Source organism: Fundulus heteroclitus, chromosome 2 (genome assembly GCF_011125445.2).
Source record: "Fundulus heteroclitus isolate FHET01 chromosome 2, MU-UCD_Fhet_4.1, whole genome shotgun sequence".
NCBI classification, from domain to species: Eukaryota; Metazoa; Chordata; class Actinopteri; order Cyprinodontiformes; family Fundulidae; genus Fundulus; species Fundulus heteroclitus.
Genome location: NC_046362.1, coordinates 11,847,165 through 11,869,000, shown reverse-complemented (window position 1 = coordinate 11,869,000; position 21,836 = coordinate 11,847,165). Strand labels below are relative to the sequence as shown.

Genomic DNA, 21,836 nt, shown 5'->3' with positions numbered 1-21,836 from the left:
AGGAAATTAAAACTCATCCGCTCCTTCACTCTCAACCCAGAGAGAGTAGCCCACCTTTTTCCGGTCAATAATTAACACGGGCTCGTGCTTGAGGGAGCTGACGCTCATCGCAGCTGCTTCACACTCAGCTGTGAAGCGCTCCAGTACACGCCGAAGGTCATTGGCCCGAAGAAGACAAGAGAGCCACAAGATTTGTGAAAAGCCAAACAAGACACTATCCTCTCCACGACCACGTCTTGAGATCCTATCTATGAACACCACAAATGGTATCGTGAAAAAGGGGAAGCCTCAGGAGAGTCCAACCTACACTAGGAACAGGCTTGACTTTGTGCCAAGAATGCGGACACGGCTCTTGCTTGGGGCACACAGGGATAGGATAGCCCTTAAAAGCCACGCAGATACCCCATACCAATGGAATGGCCTTCTCCCGAATGCTCAGGCCCAACCTCCTCCATGGAGACTGACTTAAAATGCTCCCTCCACCACCATACAGCTTTCCAGAACTTCCTTGAGGCCAATCGAAAGCCTCTCTCCGCAGTCTCTCTAGATTCCTCTTATGCCCGAATTTTTGTTTCTGCAACCAGAGAGGCCACAGTTCTTCCTTAAAGGCAACAAACTTCTAAAGGTTTTGTACACACACAAAATATATACTCTTTTCTGCTGCGTAGTTATTGTAATATTTTAGTTTTGATTGTAAAAAAAACCAAAACATTAAACATCTTGCAGTGCCATAACACAATTCCTCAAAAACACAACAACACCCATAGTGCAACATGTTTTGCCGTCTACCTGATTGCTAGAAGCTCCATAAATAGAGCTGTTACCAGCTGGGAGAGCATGTGCGGCACACATTTAATGGCTCACTTCAGTTCCTCACTTCAGGCACTTTTGCATCATCATTAAAAAAAAACAGCGATTGTCACAGCAATAGCTGAAAATAAGACACCTTCAACACAAAGTAACTACAGGTCTTCTGCCTGATAAATGTTATGATGGAGAAAGTTTATGTCTTTCGGAAAGTTTCTCGCTCATCTTTCCTCCACTCAAATGCCTTTCATAACGACTTTAAACAATTTTTCCCTCCCGGTAATGATTCAGAGGATGCATTAGTCTTGCAGCTATTAAATGTGACTAGTGCAGCATTTTAAGACTGGCAGGATTTGTTAAGTACTCAGGAAAGTTGGTTTGGGATCATGCGATGACTAACTTTTATGAATTAAATAAATGAAAAATAAAGAAAGGACAGTTTTATTAGGAAGAAGAAAGAAGACTTAGTGCTTGTAAAAAAAAAAAACCTCAGGAGACCAGTAACAGAGATTTGCATGAAGGATTTAAGTCTGAAAAAATCAAAACTTTGAAAAATAAGGAAAAACAAGGCTAATACGGCATGTAACACAGCTAGGATTGAAGTATTATGAATATAAGATAAATGAAGCTATTGCATTTTCTGTCAAAAGGGCAATGACAGAACAACTCTTATTGGCCAACTCAGTAAGAGGTCGTTCACAAGGTCAAGGTTTTATGCTTAAATGATGACTTGTTAAATACAGCCCGTATTTCATTTTGCTGTTCTCCTGCAACAAACTTAATAGGCGGAGCTTCCAAGTCTCACGCTACACGTGACATTCTTCATGCAGAGAAATAACAAAATGTTGAGAATAGTGCACGACCCCTAAAATTAGCAGCACATTCATTCATTGCTCAGAGCACAATTATTGGTACCATAGGGAAAAGATGTGTAGGAAGCCTCAATACGAACGTGTCTTTTAATGCAGCAGCATGATCTTACACTGGAAACTTCCAAAAAAAAAAGGTTGTATTAAATTTAAATACATTTTAAAAAATATGTTCCAGGCTAAGATTTTATTGTTAGTTTTTTGTATGTTTGTATGCTTTTTTTTTTTTTTTTGCCAAATCAGCTGATCCAAAATTGCAAACAACACTAACAATTCCTGGAAATTAAATGTAACTCAACCTAGTTTTAAATTTAAATTGTACTTATTTAAGATAATTAGAGTCTACAAACGTTTAATTAGTAACCTATTATGTATGTTTCCTTGGTGCATACAAATGACATGACAAAGGGATATATTAATAAATAATTAATTAATAAACAGTTTAAAACAACTACAATTAAAGCAGTGCAACACTGTAGCAAGAAAAGACAATATCTGTCAATGTCAGGAAGAACAGCTGTATCCATATGCTTGTATCAGACTGAGGCTTGATATCAGCAAATGTATCATTTTAAATTACTTGGAATGGGGTTCTGTGGAGAAAATAATCCTGATTGGGACATCCCTACTGTTGATCAAATTTGGAGCAAAAAAAAATAATTAGATTCAAATTTCAATCTAATTTTATGTATATCGCACAAATTCACAAAACATGTCATCTTCAGGCAATTTACAAAATCAATTCAATCAAATTATACAAACAGATTGCATCGAGTCACAGACAGCATTCACTCCTCCTGAAGAGCATGTAGTGACAGTGGATTTTACTCATCCGTCTTATCCAGTGAGATCTCTTTTTTGTTGTTGAAGGACAGATGATTTCTACACTCAAAGTAAGAATTCACCTAATTTTACAGCTTTAATGAACCCAAACAGTGCTAGTTCTCCAACAGAATGTCTTTCAACAAACCCAGTTGTACGAATTAACTAAACTGAGGAACAGGGATCTCATAACTTTTATCATTTCGCTCCTTGGCCCCCAGCAGGTTTCATAATGAGTCTCTGAATCTTCTGACTACGATAAATCATTATATTACAGTACAGACTACAACCCTGAAGGGTATTTTAGATCTCATGGTGCCCAAACAGTATGGTAAAAATGTCATTAAGCTGCTCTCTGCTGGACTCAGCCCCATTCCTTAAGTCAACTCGGTTTAAAACAATGCTGCTTTAAAAAATACATTTTCTTTTTCCTTCTGCTTCTGAGCAGCATGGCACATTCTCCTTTGTGTCTTCCTATTTCAGTAGTTACATTTGCTGAATTTATTGCATTTTATTTATTTTTACTGAAATTGCACATTTCCATCCTGGATTCAAGCAATTGTGTTTGTTTATTTCAAGATATTTCCACCTGTTTTTCTTCCTATTGCTTTTTATTCTGCATTCGTATGGAGCTGTTCATTTCCTGTACACATTTTGCGGATTTTATTAGGATCTGATGGGATAAACAAAATTGCACATGCTCTCTCCTGGTCTCAAAAAGATTAACAACTGCAAATTGGAAAAGTATGCTGTGTCTTTGCATTCAGCCCCTTTTTATCAGACTCCCCCAAATTAGACCATATACAAACAATTACCTACAGAAGTCACCTAAATAGTTAGCAGAGCTTAAATGTGCACATTTTAATTTATGTATAACCCCTACTGGCGCTTGTGAAGGCCTCCTAGGTTTGTTAGAGAACAACAAACGGCGTTGAGAAGGCCAAATAACACAGCAGAGGGAGAATGATGTGGGGAGGTTTATTAAAGCAGGGTGACATGCCAAAACAACACCCTGACCTTTAATCATCTTGCCTACCACTGTTCAGTCCATCATCTGAAAACTGGAAAGAGTATGGCACATCTACTAAGACACGGCTGTGCACCTAAACTGACAAGCTGGTCAAGGAGAGCAGCAATCAGAGGAGCAGCAAAGAGCCCCATGGTAAGTCCAGAGCCTCAGAGATCCACAGCTCATGCAGGAGAATCTGTTGACAGGGAGACTAAGATGGATGACGGACAAGAAAGAAAGAAAAAAAACATTGTACAAAGCAAGGCCCCATGAATTCCTATTTAAAGTTGACCAAAAACAAGTCACTCAGCAGCTATGCAGAACAAGGTGCACTAGTCAGGTGAGGCCAAATGTTTTACATCAGATGCAAAAGTCTATGTTTTGGAGAAAACTAACAGTGCTCATCACTCTCAAGACACTATCTCCATCATGAAACACGGGACTGAAAGCATCATGCTTTAAGGATGCTTTTCTTTTGCAGGGACAAGGAAGCTGTTCAAAATGTAGTTATTAGGATGGATAGAACGAAATACATTTTAATATTGGGAAATAAACGGTTGGGAGGCTACAAGAGACTCAAGACTGGTTTTGTGTTTCACCTTCCAGCAGAGCCACGACTGGCCAGAGTCAAAGACGAGACATATAACTAATGCAGAATCTGTTGTTAGTCTTGGAAATTTCTGTTCACAAACAGTATATGGCCCTCATTTCATCTGGCTGAACTACAGCTAGGTTACTTTGACTCCCTGTAGCACTTTGAATCGTCTTGTTACTTAAAAGTGCTCTATAAATAAACTTGCCTTGCCTTGCCTATTTTTAAATTTTTCATTACTTTCCTTCTACTTTATAATTAAGCACCACTTTGTGTTGGTCTGTTATATGAGATCCCAATACAATTCTGCAATATCCATGGTTTTAACCCTACAAAATGTGGAAAAAATCAAGGAGTATGACTAGTTCTGCAAGGAATCGTTTATAAATAAACCCTCACTTCACTACGTAGGGATGCTACCTCACCTCACCTTGAGAGCGAAAGTTAATTTGGCTCCGGTCACACCTGTGATGTCTGCGCTGCTGGGCCTCGGTCACGCAGCGACCGTGTTAGACATGGACGCAGCACGCATACAGGAGCAGGGATGGACAGCGCAGTCATCTCTGCAGCTCCAAGCCGAGGGTGGCTTTATCTGTGCATGCCACATTCCCTCCTAATCGCATTGCAGCAAAACCCATTCGCCACGTTGGAACAAACAATCTGTCACTTTGGAAAAGAGGGAAAACAAGCAGGTCAAGTGCTTTCTGTGGGCATCTCAAAATACCTGTCTGAAATTAAATTTGTACATTAATGAGGCAACACGGCCTCTTTGTTTTCCCTCTGACTGGGCGCTCAGTGCTGGAGCGGCTAACGTAATGGAATTTGCACTTTGCAAATTTGAATTGAAAAGTGAAAATTTGGCAAACAAAGGCGTGCAGTGAGAGGGAAGTGCGTGACGCATACAGACAAGCTGTTCAGAGAGGACGCTGCAATTCTCCTGCCGTCATGCACAGGGCCAATAAAACATTTACGTCCAGTATTCTGGCAGGAATACTTTAGATAGTTACAGTAAATCTACATATTTGTTGCAGACTTTATTCCCCAACACAATTATCCCATTTGGCGAGCACACTTCTCTTTCATTGCACTCTCACCAAACAACAAACCCTCTGATGAAAGCATCGAGAAATTTGACAAATGGTCCGATGTGATGAATCCAAACTCACACGAGAGCGTGACCAAGCACCTCCCAGAAAATGTCACAAGACTCTACCAATCTGGCATTCAAGACCTTCATCCCCTCACAAAAGTATTTACGCTCCCTAACTTTTTCCTAATGTGTCAGATTAGAACCCAGAGCGTTTTGGTACTTTATTGTTATCTTATCTAAACAGAGCGGTACATAAAGCAGATGGAACAACGGGATGTTCTAATTATTCATCGTCATCCTGCCCTGTAGTATGCGACTCGCTTCTGAATAGGGCAGGTTGGAAAAGTACGGCAAGCCATCACTGCCACGATTCACTACTTTTACAACTAAAAAAAAAATCACACACAACCCGCTGTTTAAAAAGCAAGGTCCACATAGTGTCGATCGCTGAATGATGTGCTCTGAAGTTTCCGTCGTCAAAAAGTGACTGCAGCTGCGCTGTTCCCCAACAAACCTCTAAAACACACACAGAGCAGCTGAATTAATACTGACATTAAATTACAGGCAAGTCACAGGTTTGTAATTGTATTAACAGTTGGAAACTACATATCCCTTTTCTTTCTCACTTGTGCACAACTTTGTGTCAGTGTTTTACATCAACTTTAGCCTTTGTATACCTTTGAACATGTTGCAAGGTCACAGTGGAAACCATTTGATGTGAGCCCGGCGCTTTAAAGCCTGGAGCAAACTATTTATTAAATATGGATGGAGTTTTCCAGAAGGAGAAGTTCAGAACAGAGGAGCTGTCATTTTACCCTGACTTCTTCTGACAGGCTTCATCCTCACTTTTCTGCATCTCCGAGCCACGTCTAATGTGATCCGAAGCTGGGCGCAAAAACATTATTTGAATGCGAGATTGTACCCTAATCATTTCCCGAGCTAAATCAAATCTTAGGTTATGGTAGCAAGAGCAACATTTGGCTGTAAAAAAAAAAAAAAAAAAAAAAAAAAAAAACAAGAGCGAGAAGAAAACTGGAGCTGCAGGTTTTCACAGGTGTGGTGTGATGGTGCCTTGTGCTGAAGCATGAAAATATAATTAGGCAAGTGTTGGTGTCAGTGATTTATGTGTGTGTCTGCACATATGTGTCTAAAGCTGTGAAGACGCTGTTTGTGATCGCTTCCTTAGCCTCCTTGTATATGCGAATATCCAGAAGTCCAGGATTAAATGCGCTAGACAATTTCACACCAGAAAACTTCCACAATACACTGATCTCTCAAAACATTATGACCTGAAATTATGGCCTAACATTGAACAGATCTCTATATGGGAAATTTTACAAGACTAGGGTCCTTATGAACCTCTCTTGCCCTCTACAGATGCCATTGGATCGTATATGGAAAGCTTGGACCCTATGTAAATCCATGTGGCCTTTTTGTTTGTTTTATTAAAGGCATTCCTTAGCAGTTTCTGTGGCCCCGCTGCTTTCCTGCCGTAGGGTAGAAGCTGCTACTGCAGTAGCTCACATGTGACTACCAGGGTGCAAGTTTTCAAACAATTACAACAAATTATATATTTTTTTTCTCAACCGTAGACCTTTTTTTTTACATTTTGTAACGTCACATACACAAACTTATTATTTTTTTTATTGGGATTTTATGTGATAACCTAGATGAATAGGGGAAGGAAAATTATGAACATGGTTTTCAAATGTTTTTACAAATAAAGTTTTTCCCAAATAAGAAATAAAGAAACCTTTGGCTTGCATTTGTATTCAGGTTCTCCCACATGAGGTGTGGATCTCTGCAGATCTTCCAAAGCTACCATGGGCCTCTCTGTTGTTCTCTGCTCAACGCCGTCCTCGACTGGCCTGTCAGTTTAGGGCGGCCATGTCTTAAGATAAGATAAGATAAGATAAGATAAGATAAGATAAGATAAGATAAGATAAGATAAGATAAGATAAGATAAGATAGGCTTTATTGATCTCACATTGGAGAAATTCACTTGCCACATCGGCTCATAAGAGAAGGTGCAAAAGTAGGAAACGTGCATTAGCTATATATAGTGAATCTTCATATATTCAGTGGATCAAAGAAAAAGAGAAAATAAGAATAAAAATACAAAGACAAATAGGAATGGGCATATGATGTCTTATTTACATTCACGGTGAATGTCTTGGTAGATCTGAAGCCGTGCCATATTCTTGCCTTTTTCAAATAATGGATTAGTTGATCTTTGTAAAATGTTTGCATTTTGAGAAACTGGTATACTATAACCTTAGCCTGCTTTACTAATTGGGCAACCTCTAAAAGCAGTTGGTTGAAGCCTGTTATGTTCAGGGCATCAGAGAAAAGGGAATGAATACTAATGCACGGCACGTTTTATTTTTCTTATATTTAAAAACGTTTAAAAACCATCAAGTTTAGCATCCGCTTTATAATTATGTGCTGCTTTCTATTGGTCTATCACATAAAATCCCTATAAAATCCTCTGGTTTTTTGTTTTTGTTTTAAAATGACAAATATGTGAATGTTTAAGTGGCAGGACCATTTTTGCAAGGCACATGATGATTAGTTCAGCTTATAAGCAACCAGACAAGCATACAGAAGCTGCACATGTTCAACATGTACATAAGCGCTGAATGTCTGTGTAGGGGGTCATGCATAATGCACACCGCCCCCACCTACCCCCCCTGAAAGCAGGCCTTTTTTCCTCTGACGTAATAGCTTTCCCCCTGCACTGCCTCACTTCCTCAGCAACAAATAAGCAGGGAGGCGGGAGGGAGTTTGGGGCGGGGCGAGGGGGGTGGGGGTGGATTATTGTACAAATGAGAGAATGGGAGCAACAAGCAAAGACAAAAAGAAACAAGCATGGATAAAGAGGCATAATTCAAATGGAGGCTCCAAATGCTGCTCCCCTGTCCATTAAACATTCATAAGGAGCAGGCATGTGCTCAGGATCATGTGACCATTGCAAACCAGCAGTGAAAGCTTCAACGTATGGAATGTCTCCATGGTGATCCAGCTGAGTTTTTGCTCACAGTTTGGTGCACCATGGAAACCTTTCTGTCTGTCATTTTTGCTTTTTTTTATATTCCCCCTCCGTGTCCTGAGTGAACTTATCATGAGCCTCTTGAGTAGGGTCAACGCTGCGGGACATTTGCTGACTCTAAAGTCAAGTGGGCAGCTAAACCGAGGGGTGGAGGTCCCATGAGCTTAATGGAAGACTGTCTCCGTCTCTTTTTTTGCGCTTCGTGCCCAAGAACTCTAGGGAGAGCGAGGAACAACGGCAATGAAAGAGACAAGAAAAGCCACGCACCTTCAAGACTTGACTTAGTTAGACACAGCGTGAATTAAACAACAAAAAAAAATCTATGTTTGCACTTTCCAAAAGCCATAAAAGGAAAGTGGGTCAATGGAAGAGAAAGATGTTGTGGAATGTGCCACAATTTGGCCTCATTAAATGAGCATGCAGAAAAATCGTGCACGTCTGGGTGGGGGATTTATGCAGGGGATGTCTTTTTGAAGCAATGTGTGTGTTTTGTGCATCTGTGCACTAATCCATTAGGAGATATGAATGGCAGGAAAGAACAAAGCATTAAAACAAGTGATGCAGCAATAATCCGTTTGATCACAATTCGGCAAATCCCACCTGAAAGCAATCTCTCTGCGAGGTTTCATGTCGCTTCAGTGACACAAACAAGAGGGAGGGGAGCACAAAGTCAGAGTGAAGCGGCAAAAAATGAGAAAGAATAAAGAGTCTGGGGATGAGGAGGGGTGCGCTAATGATACAGCTACATTGCCAGCAACTTTTTCCAAGAGGCTGGGAAAATGTGAAATCAGCAGAAAGGAGCCTCCATGAGTTCCCGAACTTTCTCAATTCTCTTGAGAGCTTCAAAAATGCTCCCTTTATGGAAAAAGGCAAGGACAAAGCTACATATGGCCCACTTAGTTTCGCAGAGTGCTTTGAAATCAACTTTTAAATGAAGCACTTACAGCGGGTAAAATAAGTATGTCAAACTTTTTTCCCAGTAAATATATTTGTAATGGATCTATTCAAACAAAATTTGCAATAAATGTTGGTAACAGCCCTATTAGTTAACGTATAAAAATAAATCAAAAAACAAATAACTCCATAAATTAAGTTGTGTGTGATAAAGCAGAACAATACATGGACAAAGTATGGAAGACATGAAGGAAATTGCTTGCAACATTTCAGAGAAAGCCAAGAAAATAGCTGAAATTGAAGACAACCTTGCTTCCTATTACTGCAAAGTAACATACGCTGATATAGTCGTAATTGATGGGCTATAAAAACATTTCTCATTTCCTAGATGGTTCTGACGGGTAAAAGCAAAGAACCCTCTCAAAACCTCTGCAACATATGCAGATGGCATTGATGACAGAAGCATACCGAATGCTCCAGTGAGCATCTGAGTATGGTCAAGATCTTATGTGAAGTAACCAGAAAGAGTTTCTCAACAGCCAAGGACCACTTACAGAGAGTTTTTCTCCACAAAAACTCCAAGTAATGTACTCAATCGCCGGTGCCTCTATGTGCCCTCGCTGCGCAAGACTCCACTCCCGAAGAAAAAGCCTGTTGAAACTTGAAAAGGCTTGCTGCAGAACATTTGAACAAGCCATTGAAGCCAGAAGATGTTGGTTAAGTGAAATTGATGTAGAGCACTTTGGATATCATTGCACAAACTATGTGTGATATTTAGAGGAATGGCATTGCACATAAACTCCCAAAACACCATGGATCGTTAAAGCACTATGGTGTGGGGCAAGTCTTTTGGGATTGAAGGAAATTGATTAAAAAAAGATTTACTGAGCTTGGAGAAATTCTTGATGAGAATCTTAAACTACAGAAAGGTTTTTTTCTTTTTAGAAAGACAGTGATCCCAAACATGCTAATACAAACTGTATGGAAAGAACTGAACGCTGATTGTTTAGAAAAGGAGAAAAAACATGTTCAATACTTATTTTCCCCACTGTAATTCTGAAGTCATGAGAGATCAGCTTAAAAACACAGAGTCCAAATGAGTCTGGCCTGAGAATGAAGAATCTGGGACGCCCCCGAAGGCTGGAAAAGCATGCATGATTTGTTCTCCTTCACTGATTTTGTCAGAGCCTTTCCCACATCCGCAAAGTTTTCCTTAAGTCCGCTGTTTATTGGGTCCAGAGAGCCGTAGCGGATAGCCGTAGAAGTTTCGCGTGGAAGTTTTCGCCGCTGATGAGGGAATTTTTGCACCACGAGTGCCGAACACAGGAGAAAAGCCTGTGTGGGCTGAGGACACTGTCAGGTGCAAAAGGGTTTGTGCGTGAGTGCATGGGTGTGCATGTGTCGGCGTGCGTGTGTGGGCGCTGGAGAGAGCAGAGGATGGCAGCGGTACGGAGGGGGAATAAGAAACTGAGTGGGAACGCAAGGAGAGAAGCGCTTTGGCGGCTCGTGCTAGTGGGAGGACCAGCAGAGGATAATGTTTTTAGACAGCTTCCATATGTCAGCCGCACATCTGATGATGTTTTATTGATTAGCGACAGCATGTGTTTGTGTAAGACCTTCTGTGTTTTGCCTTCGCTGCACATGGATGGAGGAGCTTTTTTTTTCCCACGTGGATTAGGGAATCATTCCAAGCAGAAAGACAAGAAAATCCTTTGATGACTGATGTCTAGCCAGACGTGACCTCAGCCGGAGCAAAGGCACATTAAGCAATTTAGACCCGCAAGTCTGTGTGTAATTTTGAACAATAAGAGTTATTACTAGCCATCATTCTGTCCACTTTACGCTCGCTTGACGGCTGCTGTTATTACGGTGAAACAATCAGGATGGTTATTACTGAAGAACACACACTTGCCATCACTACACGCCGAATTTCCCGCGTTAACAACAAGCCCCGGGCTATGATGAAAGGAAAGAGGTCCCTGGAGTTACCAGAACAGGAACAAGCTTGTTAGGGAGGAAGAATGTTCTCCTGAGACGGCATCCATGTGTTGATGGTCAATACAGTTTAATACACAGCCTTCAGCAGTGTATTAAACAACATCACTGAGAATACAACGGATTCAATAAGTCTGTATTATAAATTTTCCACTCTTAAAACACTTGAGGACTTTTTTTTTCTCAGTTAAGGTTAAGTATGTATAGGAAGATAAGATCTACTATCACAACTGCGCTGATAAGCGAATTGTGACTGCAAATACTTCACTAGTTACATCACTGGAAGACATATTCTGCTGTCAAGCTCTGGTGGTAGAAATGTCTCTCCTTGTGATATTTTGGCTCAGCATTGCATAAAGAAATAAAACAAGCAGGTTTTACTCTCTCACTGCTTTTTAGAGCGAACATAATTAACATTTTATCCCTAAAAAAAACAGAAAATGTGTATTCTTTTCTGACTGCTGATGGTAACACGTGATTCAAATAAAACAGCAGAGAGAGTTCTTAAAACCTTTGAAACTGTGACAAGAATTGCAACTCTGGCTTTGTCCAATATTCTTCTCTCCTGTCAGGAAATGCATGGAAGTTTGTTTGACGTGGCACAGTTTAGATATCACTTATATATGGAACTGTACAGTTACGGAGGACGCTGTACAGGGATGCCATCGAAATGTTTACAATCACAAACTTCAATGTGTTTTGTTGAAATTTAATCTGGTTTAAAAAAAAAGGAGCACACATCTGTGTGTGTGTGTGTTTTTTTTTTTTTTTTTTTTACAAATAAAACCATCAAAAACTAGCATGGATTTGTATCCCTTCCAGGTATACTCTCGTACCTCTAAACAAAATCCATTGCAATCAGCTGCCTTCACAAGTTTACTAGTTACCAGTGTAATTTAATCCCAGTGTAAATACAACTATGAAGGCATCAGAGAAGTTGTTGGGAGAACCTTAGTGACCTAACAGCATCAAAAAACACCAGGGACAGGTCAGGGAGAAAACAGTGGGGAAAGAAGGGTTGGCTGATAAAACAATCTCCCAAGATTGGGCCAGCTAAGGAAGCACTGTTCAATCCATCATCTTAAAACTAACACAGTACATCAACCTGAACACATCATCCCAATGGGGATTATTGGTGGTGGCTGCACCATCCTGTAGGGATGCTTTTATTCACCAGGATGAATAGAGGCTGGTCCTGTTCTAGCAGGCCGATAACTCTAAACCTACAGCCAGAGATGTAGGTTATAAATCCTATACCTTTAAACTGGACTATTTTTTCTTCTGTAGTGATTTTCCCTTACTCGTTGCTGACACACCTGAACTTTCTCCAAGAAAGGATCATTCTGTACTATTCCATATGTAACTTTCCTTTCACCTCTCAGTCATGGGCTATTGTGGCGGCCTACCAGATGAAATTCCACAAAAACAGGCTCTAGCTTTTGACAAAACGTGAAGACGTTCCATATTTCTTTTTTACAAGCGCCGTGTATACGACTTATCTATGTTTAACATTGCATCCTGTTCACATGCGGACGCAGCCCTCCAGAGTTCAGTGTAAGGGCACTGCTTCACAGGAAGCACTGGACTCAGGCGGACCGGCGGGCCTCTGGACCTGCGGTTCTCTCTGAGTCCTCTGATAAACATCCTCCAAGCAGAGTCCCTCACAGAGCCGCCCTGTCTGCACATCCATTCAAAACATGCAAAACAAGATTCTTCCTTGTTTGGACACACACACACACACACACACACACACACACACACACACACATAGAGAAAACATTCCTGAGATTTTCCTCTGAACAAAGCAGTTATTTCAGAAAGTCAAGATGCTCTGCGTTGAACGTAGTAATGCTCAGCAGAACAAAGCTACGACCCTGCAAAGGAAAACAGCTGAGCCTGAGAATAACATATGCTCCTGAAGTAACAGAGCCAGCACCGGGGCCTTAATGATTCCCTGCTATTGGCCGGCAGCCATATGCATCACCTCGCAGCGTGCTGCCTCCATCAAATGTCTGCATGTGCCCATACAGCTGACCTCCAGTGCCCGCTCCTCAGTCAGCCCCATGACGAAAACAATCATCCTCCTGTCTCTTGGCGCATGATCTCCTCTGCTCAGCTCCGGCTCGAAACCCCTGGAGTAAACACTCTCCTCAGCTGAGATAAACATCACGCCGTTACCTTGTCTCTCCTGATCCTACGTGAAAAGCAACGCTGACTAAAAACAAACTCACAAAAAACGAGCAGCACCGACCTGTAGAGTCCAGAGCCTCTTCTATGAGTGGAGGCAGGCGCAGTCCATCCATATCCCCCCCCTCCTCACCCCCCTCCTTGGAGAAGGCGAGTGGGCGACAGAGGGTCAGAGGACTACGCACGCCCACCTCCGCTGTTGCTGCCGCCGCAGGTAGACGCGCGCACGCACACACGGAAAGTACCGAGCTGCGCAGAGTCAAGTGGCTGCCTCACACGGAAGGGAAACAAATGATTAAAAAAAAACCACACAGTAACCCAGAGCTGAGCGGTGGCTGTGTTTTCCACGGGTGGATCTGGGAGGATCCGGGGAGCTGAAGGCTGAGCGCTGGACCGTGGGAGAGATGCCGAGAGGACGGAGGGGAGGAGCAGAGGGGAGGGAAGGATGCTGTTTTGCCAGACGGCAAGCTCCGTCTCCCTCTGCACGGTCCCTCCCTCTCTCTCTCTCTCTCTCTCCCTCTCTCTCTCTTTCTCTCTTCCTGTCTGCATGGCGTGCTCGCTGTTTACTACGCGAGCAGTTCTCCTCTCCCCTTCGCCCCTCTTCCCAGTGACTTTGGCTCTCTCGTTTGCCTCACCCTCTTGCTCCTTATGGACGTGCGCCCCATACTCACGAACACAGCTACTTCCATTCATCACAGGCCGGGCATGGGGCCCATAAATCAACACCAACACGTTTCCTAATGGTTTCCATACATCAGAATCCGATGAAACATGGCAGAAATAGATCATAGTCAAATATCGGCATCGTTTCGCAAAGTCATAGTTCCTTCTTGTTAGGGAAGACATTCTGAGCAAAATGATCTAGTAGTGGCTGCTGTAGATGTGGAAATATGGGGGACAATCTGCAGGAAAGGCTGAGACTGAATGAGGATCTGCCCTGTTCCCCTAGGCAAATCATCGTGGATTAATATGCTTAATGGCCTTTCCTGCTTACCGTGCTTGGTCCAAACAAAAGAGAGTGACCTCCTTAAAGCTATAGATGGTGATACTGTTCAGAAACACTTTGTGAAATGGTCCTTCCATCCTGACCATAGTATGTATTCAGAAAAAGGAGGTTAAAAATTTAGATCTCTCTGAAAGTTGCAGGTCTGTAAAAACTCTGACCAATCCTGTCATTCGGTCCAAATGGAAAGAACCAATCAGATGCCTGGTGGAGAAGGCCCAACAATGGCTCTTCTTTCACAGGAAACTTCTACTCAGCTGCTCACAAACTTTTATAGAGCTACAATTGACAACATCCTGTGTCTCACTGTGACAGTGAGCTGTGCGGTACAGAAGAGGAAGGATTTAGCACAGGTACGTGGTGAGGACAGCACAAGGGGACTATATGATGCCGTCTACAAGATCTAGACACAATTAATGTCGAAAGCGTGCAGAAAAGGGCCAGACGTATTGTCACAGATCCCACCCACATGTGCAATGCTATGTTTGTCCCACTTTCATCAGAAAAAAAAACAATTGAGGAACATTAAATCATAAACTAATTCACTTAAAAACAGCTACATTCCCAAAGCTGTGAAGGCTATCGCCGCCTGCTGAGAATCAAATAAAGCACCAGTCCAGTTCATGGTCATGTTACGTGTTTACAAAAATGGCACTGGTTCCACATGTTCCTGATCCAACTGAGAATGAGCTACACCTTTAGCACCTCAGGGAGCGTTTGTTTAGTTATCCATGCAAATTACTGTACACATTTCTTTTACATCTTTCTATGAATAGACTGCTGTTCTTCCTCTTTTTTAACATGAACATGTCACATTTATAAGATGCTAATGACTATTTGCATACTTTTTAGTTTCTCAGGGAGTGTTTGCCTGGCAAAACCATGCAAATTGCAGTTTTCTACACCACTCTGTTAATCGACTGCTGCTTCTCTTATTTATAACTTCAACAGCTCATTATTATCTGATTATTCTGTAATATTTATCAAAACAAATCACAGTATGTTTCCTTTTCTGATAAATCTTTATCCTCTGTTGTACAGCTTAAACTTAAATGTGGCTTTTTTTCATATTGTGTTATTACATTTCTGAAGACCTTCTCTAGGAATGCTTATTCTTCGTTTTTCCATGGGTGTTTTTGATTTGTGTCTCCGTATTATGTATGCATTCAGAGCCAAATGTTTCTACAACATTTCATTATGGTTGCATGATGACAACAGAGATTCTTGATTCCTTGATTCTTGAAATGAACTCGGTTTTAATTCAGCACCATGGGAGCGCTCGACTGGCAACACAACCTTGAGAAATGTGGTCTCAGGGATCTGTGCCACAGTCTGGTGGTTTTCTGCTATTTGTGGCTTTGTTTTCTTCTTCTGGTGTGCACGGCATTGTGAGTTGTATGGCTCTATATATAGTTTTGTTAAATTTATCTCAATTTTACTGCTCTTTGCTTTCGCGGTCAGATTGTGTTTCCTTTTTTTTATTTTAAGCGTCTGTTCTTCCCAGTCAGTTTTGCTTCATGCTCCCCTGCACACCCTGATTCAGTCTACTTGCTTTCACATCTATCTGATGTGACTTTTTATCTACTTCTGTGTCTCAGTACTCCCATGTTTCCATTATGTTTTGTTACATTTTTGTCTTTCTTCCACTCTCCATGTCTAGACATTTCATCTTTTATCTTTCGATCTTTTGTTTTCATGGAAACCCTGTCTCAACAACAAATCTTGTTTTTACAGAATATTTATCCATCATTCTTCTGCCTCTGATGTCAGGCCATTTATATGCTCTTTTTTGCTCAAACTCACATGGGGCCCAAAGCCCTATATATGATGTCATATGATGGAATGTGCTAAACCTCTACTAACCTCCAGTGATACTTTTCAGACTTAAGCTGCTGCATAGACTGTGAACATTGAGGATGGGAGATGGAGGTAAGACTTGACTTGAGAACGACTGGCTTTAGGAAGAAGTTTGTTCAAGTGTCAGAAATTAGTCCAATTATGAGCCCAGTAATCAGTAGCACAAACTCAATGGCGAATGCCTCAAAGCTTCTAAACTTTCTGCCCATGTGAGACTAACAAGAGATTAACCAATTTAACCAATTTGGGACATCCCAATATGCTCCTGTGTTACAAGGAATACATAATAGTCTCTCCAAAAAGTTCTGGATCTGATCCATCTGATCACTCATCAGGAGGAGTGAATGCTTCTTGTCAAGACTTTGATGCAATCAACTGGGTTCCCTTATATAGGAAATTATTTTACCAATCTGTATAATCTGATTGAATTTGACTTTGGAAAGTTCCTTGAGATGACTTGTTTCATGAATTGGCGCTATATAAATAAAATTGAATTGAATTGAATTGAATCCAGAGACTAATTTTAGTGAGATATGCTGCAAAAACCTCCATGGGGAGGCACCCAGGAGGCATCTTGCAGGATGCCTTCTTTCAATGCAGAGGAGTAGTCTGAACTTTCCCCAGATGACAGAACTCCTCATCCTATTTCTAATTTTGAGTCCTACAGAGGAAGCTCATTTCAGTTCAGTTCAGTTTTCTTTATATAGCACCAATTTACAACACATGTAGTCTCAAGGTACTTTATAAAGTCAAATTTAATCAAATCATACAGATTGGTCTAAAGGTTTCCTATCTAAGGAAACCCAGCAGATTGCATCGAGTCTTGACAAGCAGCATTCACTCCTCATGAAAGAGCGTACAGCCACAGTGAGAGTCGTCTGCATTGTCCATGGCTTTGCAGCAATCCCTCCAACTGAGCATGCATGAAGCGACAGTGGAGAGGAAAACTCCCCATTAGCATGAAGGAAAACCTCCAGCAGAACCAGGCTCAGTATGAACGGTCATCTGCTTCGACCGACTGGGGGTTATAGAAGACAGAGCAGAGACACAAAAAAAGCACAGATGCACACATTGAACCAGGAATATTTACTATGTTATATGGTAATGGAAGATGGTCTCAAAGAATGGCATCAAAAATCACAAGTAAGAGAAAAATAGTAATAAAAGTAGTAATTTGCACGTGAATTCATTTGGCATATGTCTATCAGAGGTAGAAATAAAATTCAAGCAGACCTAAGAGAAAGAGCTAATGCTGTCTGTGTAGCTATGATCATTTCCTTATTCTTAGCTCATAGTCCTCCAGATTGACACGTGATTCCAGTTGGAGCTGGCAGCAGAACACAACGTGACAACAATAGCTCAAACTTAGCTGCGTTTCTGTTTGGTTCCTGAGCCATCATGGTGATATATTTTTGTTCTACACCAGTAGGGCTAATCTGTTAAAAGTTCAGGTTTTCTTTCAAAACATCGCACTGATGTGGAACAAACACTTCTATAATGGTGACCCTTCTGCGCTCCGCTCTTTGATTTCTAAATTCGACCTGTCAGCTTTATTGTTTAAGAGTCTTTTGTTTGACAGAATACAATAACGTCAAGGCGTTCAACACAACACACAGTGGCAACCCTGCAACAATATTTTAGCAAGGAAATTTTAACGTGCTTTTTTCTAGTTCCAGTCAAGCCACATGGGGGATTTGAAAAGGTCTCGTAATGAGTGCAGAGAGATGTAATAGAGCAAACTCATTTCTGTATGCCACTCGGGGAAATCACGGGACCAAAAAAAAAAACAAAGTGTGCCAAATCTTACCGCTCACTGTTTCTCATAGCTTCCGCAATCACACAGAGGCACAGTTACTTCCTCGTTTGCTCATGAACATTTTGGTCGGGGGCTCTATGCCAAACTAATTTACCCATAATGAGATCCAGGCAGGCTGTTGCGACAGAGGCTGACAGCTAGCTTTGCAGATTACTGATCACTTCCCCTCTATTGTTCATTTCCTCCCCTCCTCGTGCTGACTGTTTCTCCCCGTCTGCTGCTTGCAAACTCCTGCTATAAACAGCGTGAGTAGAACCATAACACCACCCTGACACATACTCTTTATCTCTGTCGGTCCCTCACTCCTGTCTCTCAGCTGCTATCACATCCGGCAGCTTCTGTTTAGGATGGTGGTGGATGGGGGGGCACAAGAGGATTCAGAAAAGTGAGGTGTATAAGGAGAGTCAGAGGACCTGTCAGCATGGAGGAAAAGAGAAGGCCAGGCTCAACTTTTGTCTGTCCCTGTAGGAGGATATTCCTATCAAAGAGCTGTCAGGGAGCAGGAAGAGCTCTGCAGACGCCCTGACACTGCGACGAGACGCCAACACGCGTGTTCTCATGTACAACCTGCTGCCGTCTGAAAGAGGAAACGTCGAAAAGGAAAGCAGAAGTTTCGGAGACGGAAATAGAAAGGAGCGCACAACAAGAGCTTTTCTGGCACCTGCTGTACGTACGCTGCAAATCGTTTAGCAGAAAACGACAAAAAAAGGAAGAGATGAATGAATCTATGAAAAGAAATCTTTCAAAAAAAAAAAGGCCGCAAACATCTCACTGTCCCTTGCAAAAGTATGCGGAGCCCTTTTTCAACAACAAAAGTTCACCATGATGCACCATTCACATGTTAGGTAAGACAAAGTGCATCACGGCAAAATAAAAGTAAAATAAATATATTAAAACAGTAGTGGGAAAATGTATGTAGCGATTTTATTTTATTTTTTATTTTTATTTATTTATTTATTTATTTCGAACATGATACAAATATAAAAATAAAATAGTGCACAGTAACAAGAAGTGCATAAGAAAGAAGAGAAAATACAGATTTTTGTTTCAGTTAACATATCATGCTCAAAAAGGAAGAAATGATCAAATGCAGATTTAAAACAAAGTCATAGCTATATGTGGTAAAAATGACCAGATAAATATATCTGTGACCTTCATGAGCAAGCTCTGGGTTAGATACTTAGTTTTTGCACTGGAGCTGAGGAGCACAGAACCTAAATGCTGCCTCCCCTTGTTTAATTCTGGTCCTGGAAACGCTGCAGAAAGATGTCTCGGTTAATTTGATTGGTCCCCACAGTTCATCCTTGACCAGCCCCTCAGAAATGGATTTAGGCCCAAAATGATTCTGCGACTTTTAAAGCAACACCAACATTTTAAGATCTACCACTAGCATTTTTAGTGCACATTAAAACTTGTTTGAACCCAACTTACCATTTGTCTCATCAGTGTCTTCTTATCAAAACAAGTACCATATAATGGAGTAATCTCTGGTAATTTAAGACCAATAGTCATCTTTTTTCTCTACATAAAAAACTCAACGAATAGCAGAAAAATAACTGCATACTGCCCTGAAAACATCCCCATGGTGGGGACAACATCATGCATTTTCTTACCAAGGAAGGAAGGAGACGGTCAGAGTGGATGAGAACATGGACGGAGTTGCAATTGATGAGAATAAATCTAAGTGCACGCCACACTATTCAGATTTTTATTTGGGGAGGGGAAAAGAAACACCAAACGCCCTCCCCTTCTGCTTCTGTGTTGTTCTGATATATAAAAATCCCAATATCACATTAACGTCTGACGCAAATGTGAAAAAGTCAACAGGTGGTATGACATTTCCAAGGCACTGTCTTCGCTTGCTTATGGCCCCACGCAGAGCTGCTCCCGCAGTCATAATTCCCAGACGAGGTGCCAGAGCAGGGAGATGTGTTTCGGTTCAAAACCCTCCCACAGTCCTTTTCACCACACTCACAGGAGAAGGGAGAGAAGCGGGTGACAACACATGACAGGGTGTCGATAATGAGCTGACAATGTCTGGCTTCAATCCATGAGTGTCACTGTGAAGCGGCGGCAGTCTGCTTGCAGAACAGAGGGGGCAAAGAGGGGATGCAGATCCCATGTGACGCTGATCAAACTTTTTCTTTTTCACTTTGAACGACACGTGCGCAAATAAACTTTTCAAACAGCTTTTTATTTGTCTTTTTGTCCTTTTAGAGAACGATGATATTTACTTTATGCAGCACAACTGTGTACATATTCAACAACCCACAGACTTGTCATCCACAGAGACATTAATTATCAATGAAATGTATGGATCACTGATATTCAACGGGGATGGACACTTTTGTAAAAAAAAGGATTGCTACTTTAAAGATTGCTTATTTTTGCCTTTTTTGATTATAAACTGTATGGTTTGAGTGCAGGCTTTGATTAGGAAAGTTCAAAGGCTGCAAACTGACCTGGTAATCTTTGGCTCATTGTCCTGCTGCATAGCTGAGGTGCAGATCAGCTTTAAACAGCAAAACATCCCCACACCAACACACTTATACCCCTACAATTGACCTTTGGTGTGATCTTCACTTTGTAAATGCTGTGCTGGTATAACAACAAATGTAAAGGCGTGTGCATCTTCTAAAAGGTCCACTTTAGTTTCGCCAGTACACCAAAAGTCTAGAGGATCATCAAGTTTTTCTTTTCTTTTGGCAAATGTGAGACAGGCCCCTGCAATCCTTTTGGGCCCTGCTGTGTTTTGGCCTTTGTAGCTCTCCCATGGATGCCATTTTGTTGTTGTAATCTTATCTGAGACAAGAGAGGAATGCAGTTTTTCAAAATGCTTTTTTTTTTAAACCACATGAATGGGCGCACAACTAACAGATGTTCTGTTAAAAAGATCTCACTTGAGTCATGGATCTCTGCAGAGTCACCATGGGCCTGTTGGCTGCTTCCTTGTCGGTTTAGTTTGGAGAGCCATGTCTCAGTAGGTCAGTAGTTGTACCATCATTTTTCCATTTTCAGATGATGATGGATTGAACAACGATATTGCTTTATAATCTGGTTCTGCTTTAACCTTTCCACAACTGACCTGTGCGGTGTTCCTTGGTCTCTGGGATGCTGTGCGTTTGCTAATGCTCTTTATCAAACCTCTGAGGCCTATATAGAACAGCTGCCTTTATACTACTGAGATTAAATGTCACTGTTATAAGAATTATTATTCTGAAGTCACTATGGCCTCACACCACTCGGACAGAGGAGGCCTGGAGACCTGATGTCTGTGTATAAGATCCACTGTTTTCTGATTGCAAGGCCAAATGCTGCAGCTGCTGAGGGATACTGATTGTTTACGATAGACTGTCTTTGTTTTGTCTCATGGGAAGGCCACGGTGCAGTATTAGGGGAAGCCCGAAAAGCGAGGCAGACAGAGACAGGGCAGACAGAGACCGCAGCGGAACCGTGGGGTGCGATTACTTTCCATCTATGTGAATCTCTGCTCTGTTTCTCAATAAAATTGCTGGAACGTTATACCACCGTCTCGTCATTTAGTAAAGATGGGAACTCAGTTACTATTGTTTAATATTCCATCCAAAACTCCCACAACAATTTGGCGTAAACGAACAAGATCTCCGACCGACGAGCGAGGGAGTCCGGGGACAGGAGCTGCTTTGGCCGGCCCGGAGAGGTTATCCGGCCTCTGGTACCCCGAATGGATTTTCAAGGGATGTGGAGGAGCTCCTGGTCTCGGAGCGTCTCTGGGCGTCGGCGCGAAGATCCGAACCTTTCTTTCATGAGACGGTAAGGGGATTATTTTCCAGCTCTTTTAAAAACAAACGCAATTGGTCAAAAATG

General features: G+C 41.6%; 1 protein-coding gene across 6 annotated transcripts in view; it reads right to left on the bottom strand.

The window, feature by feature from the left end:
• The window catches only part of LOC105938494 (coiled-coil domain-containing protein 136), a 40,489-nt gene extending 26,693 nt beyond the window's left edge, over positions 1-13,796 (bottom strand). For 2 of the 6 annotated variants that reach the window (XR_002426691.2, XM_021307465.2), the window contains exon 1: positions 13,379-13,795. Coding sequence is in view for 4 of the 6 variants with exons in the window: in XM_021307465.2 (XP_021163140.1) it covers positions 13,379-13,430 (52 nt within the window). In the remaining 2 variants the exon portion in view is untranslated. Of the gene's footprint in view, positions 1-6,942; positions 6,971-13,111; positions 13,161-13,358 lie in introns of those variants that run through there. The other 4 variants (XM_012880241.3, XM_036147815.1, XM_021307464.2 and 1 more) reach the window with 4 other exon arrangements.
• Positions 13,797-21,836: the final 8,040 nt, after the last annotated feature.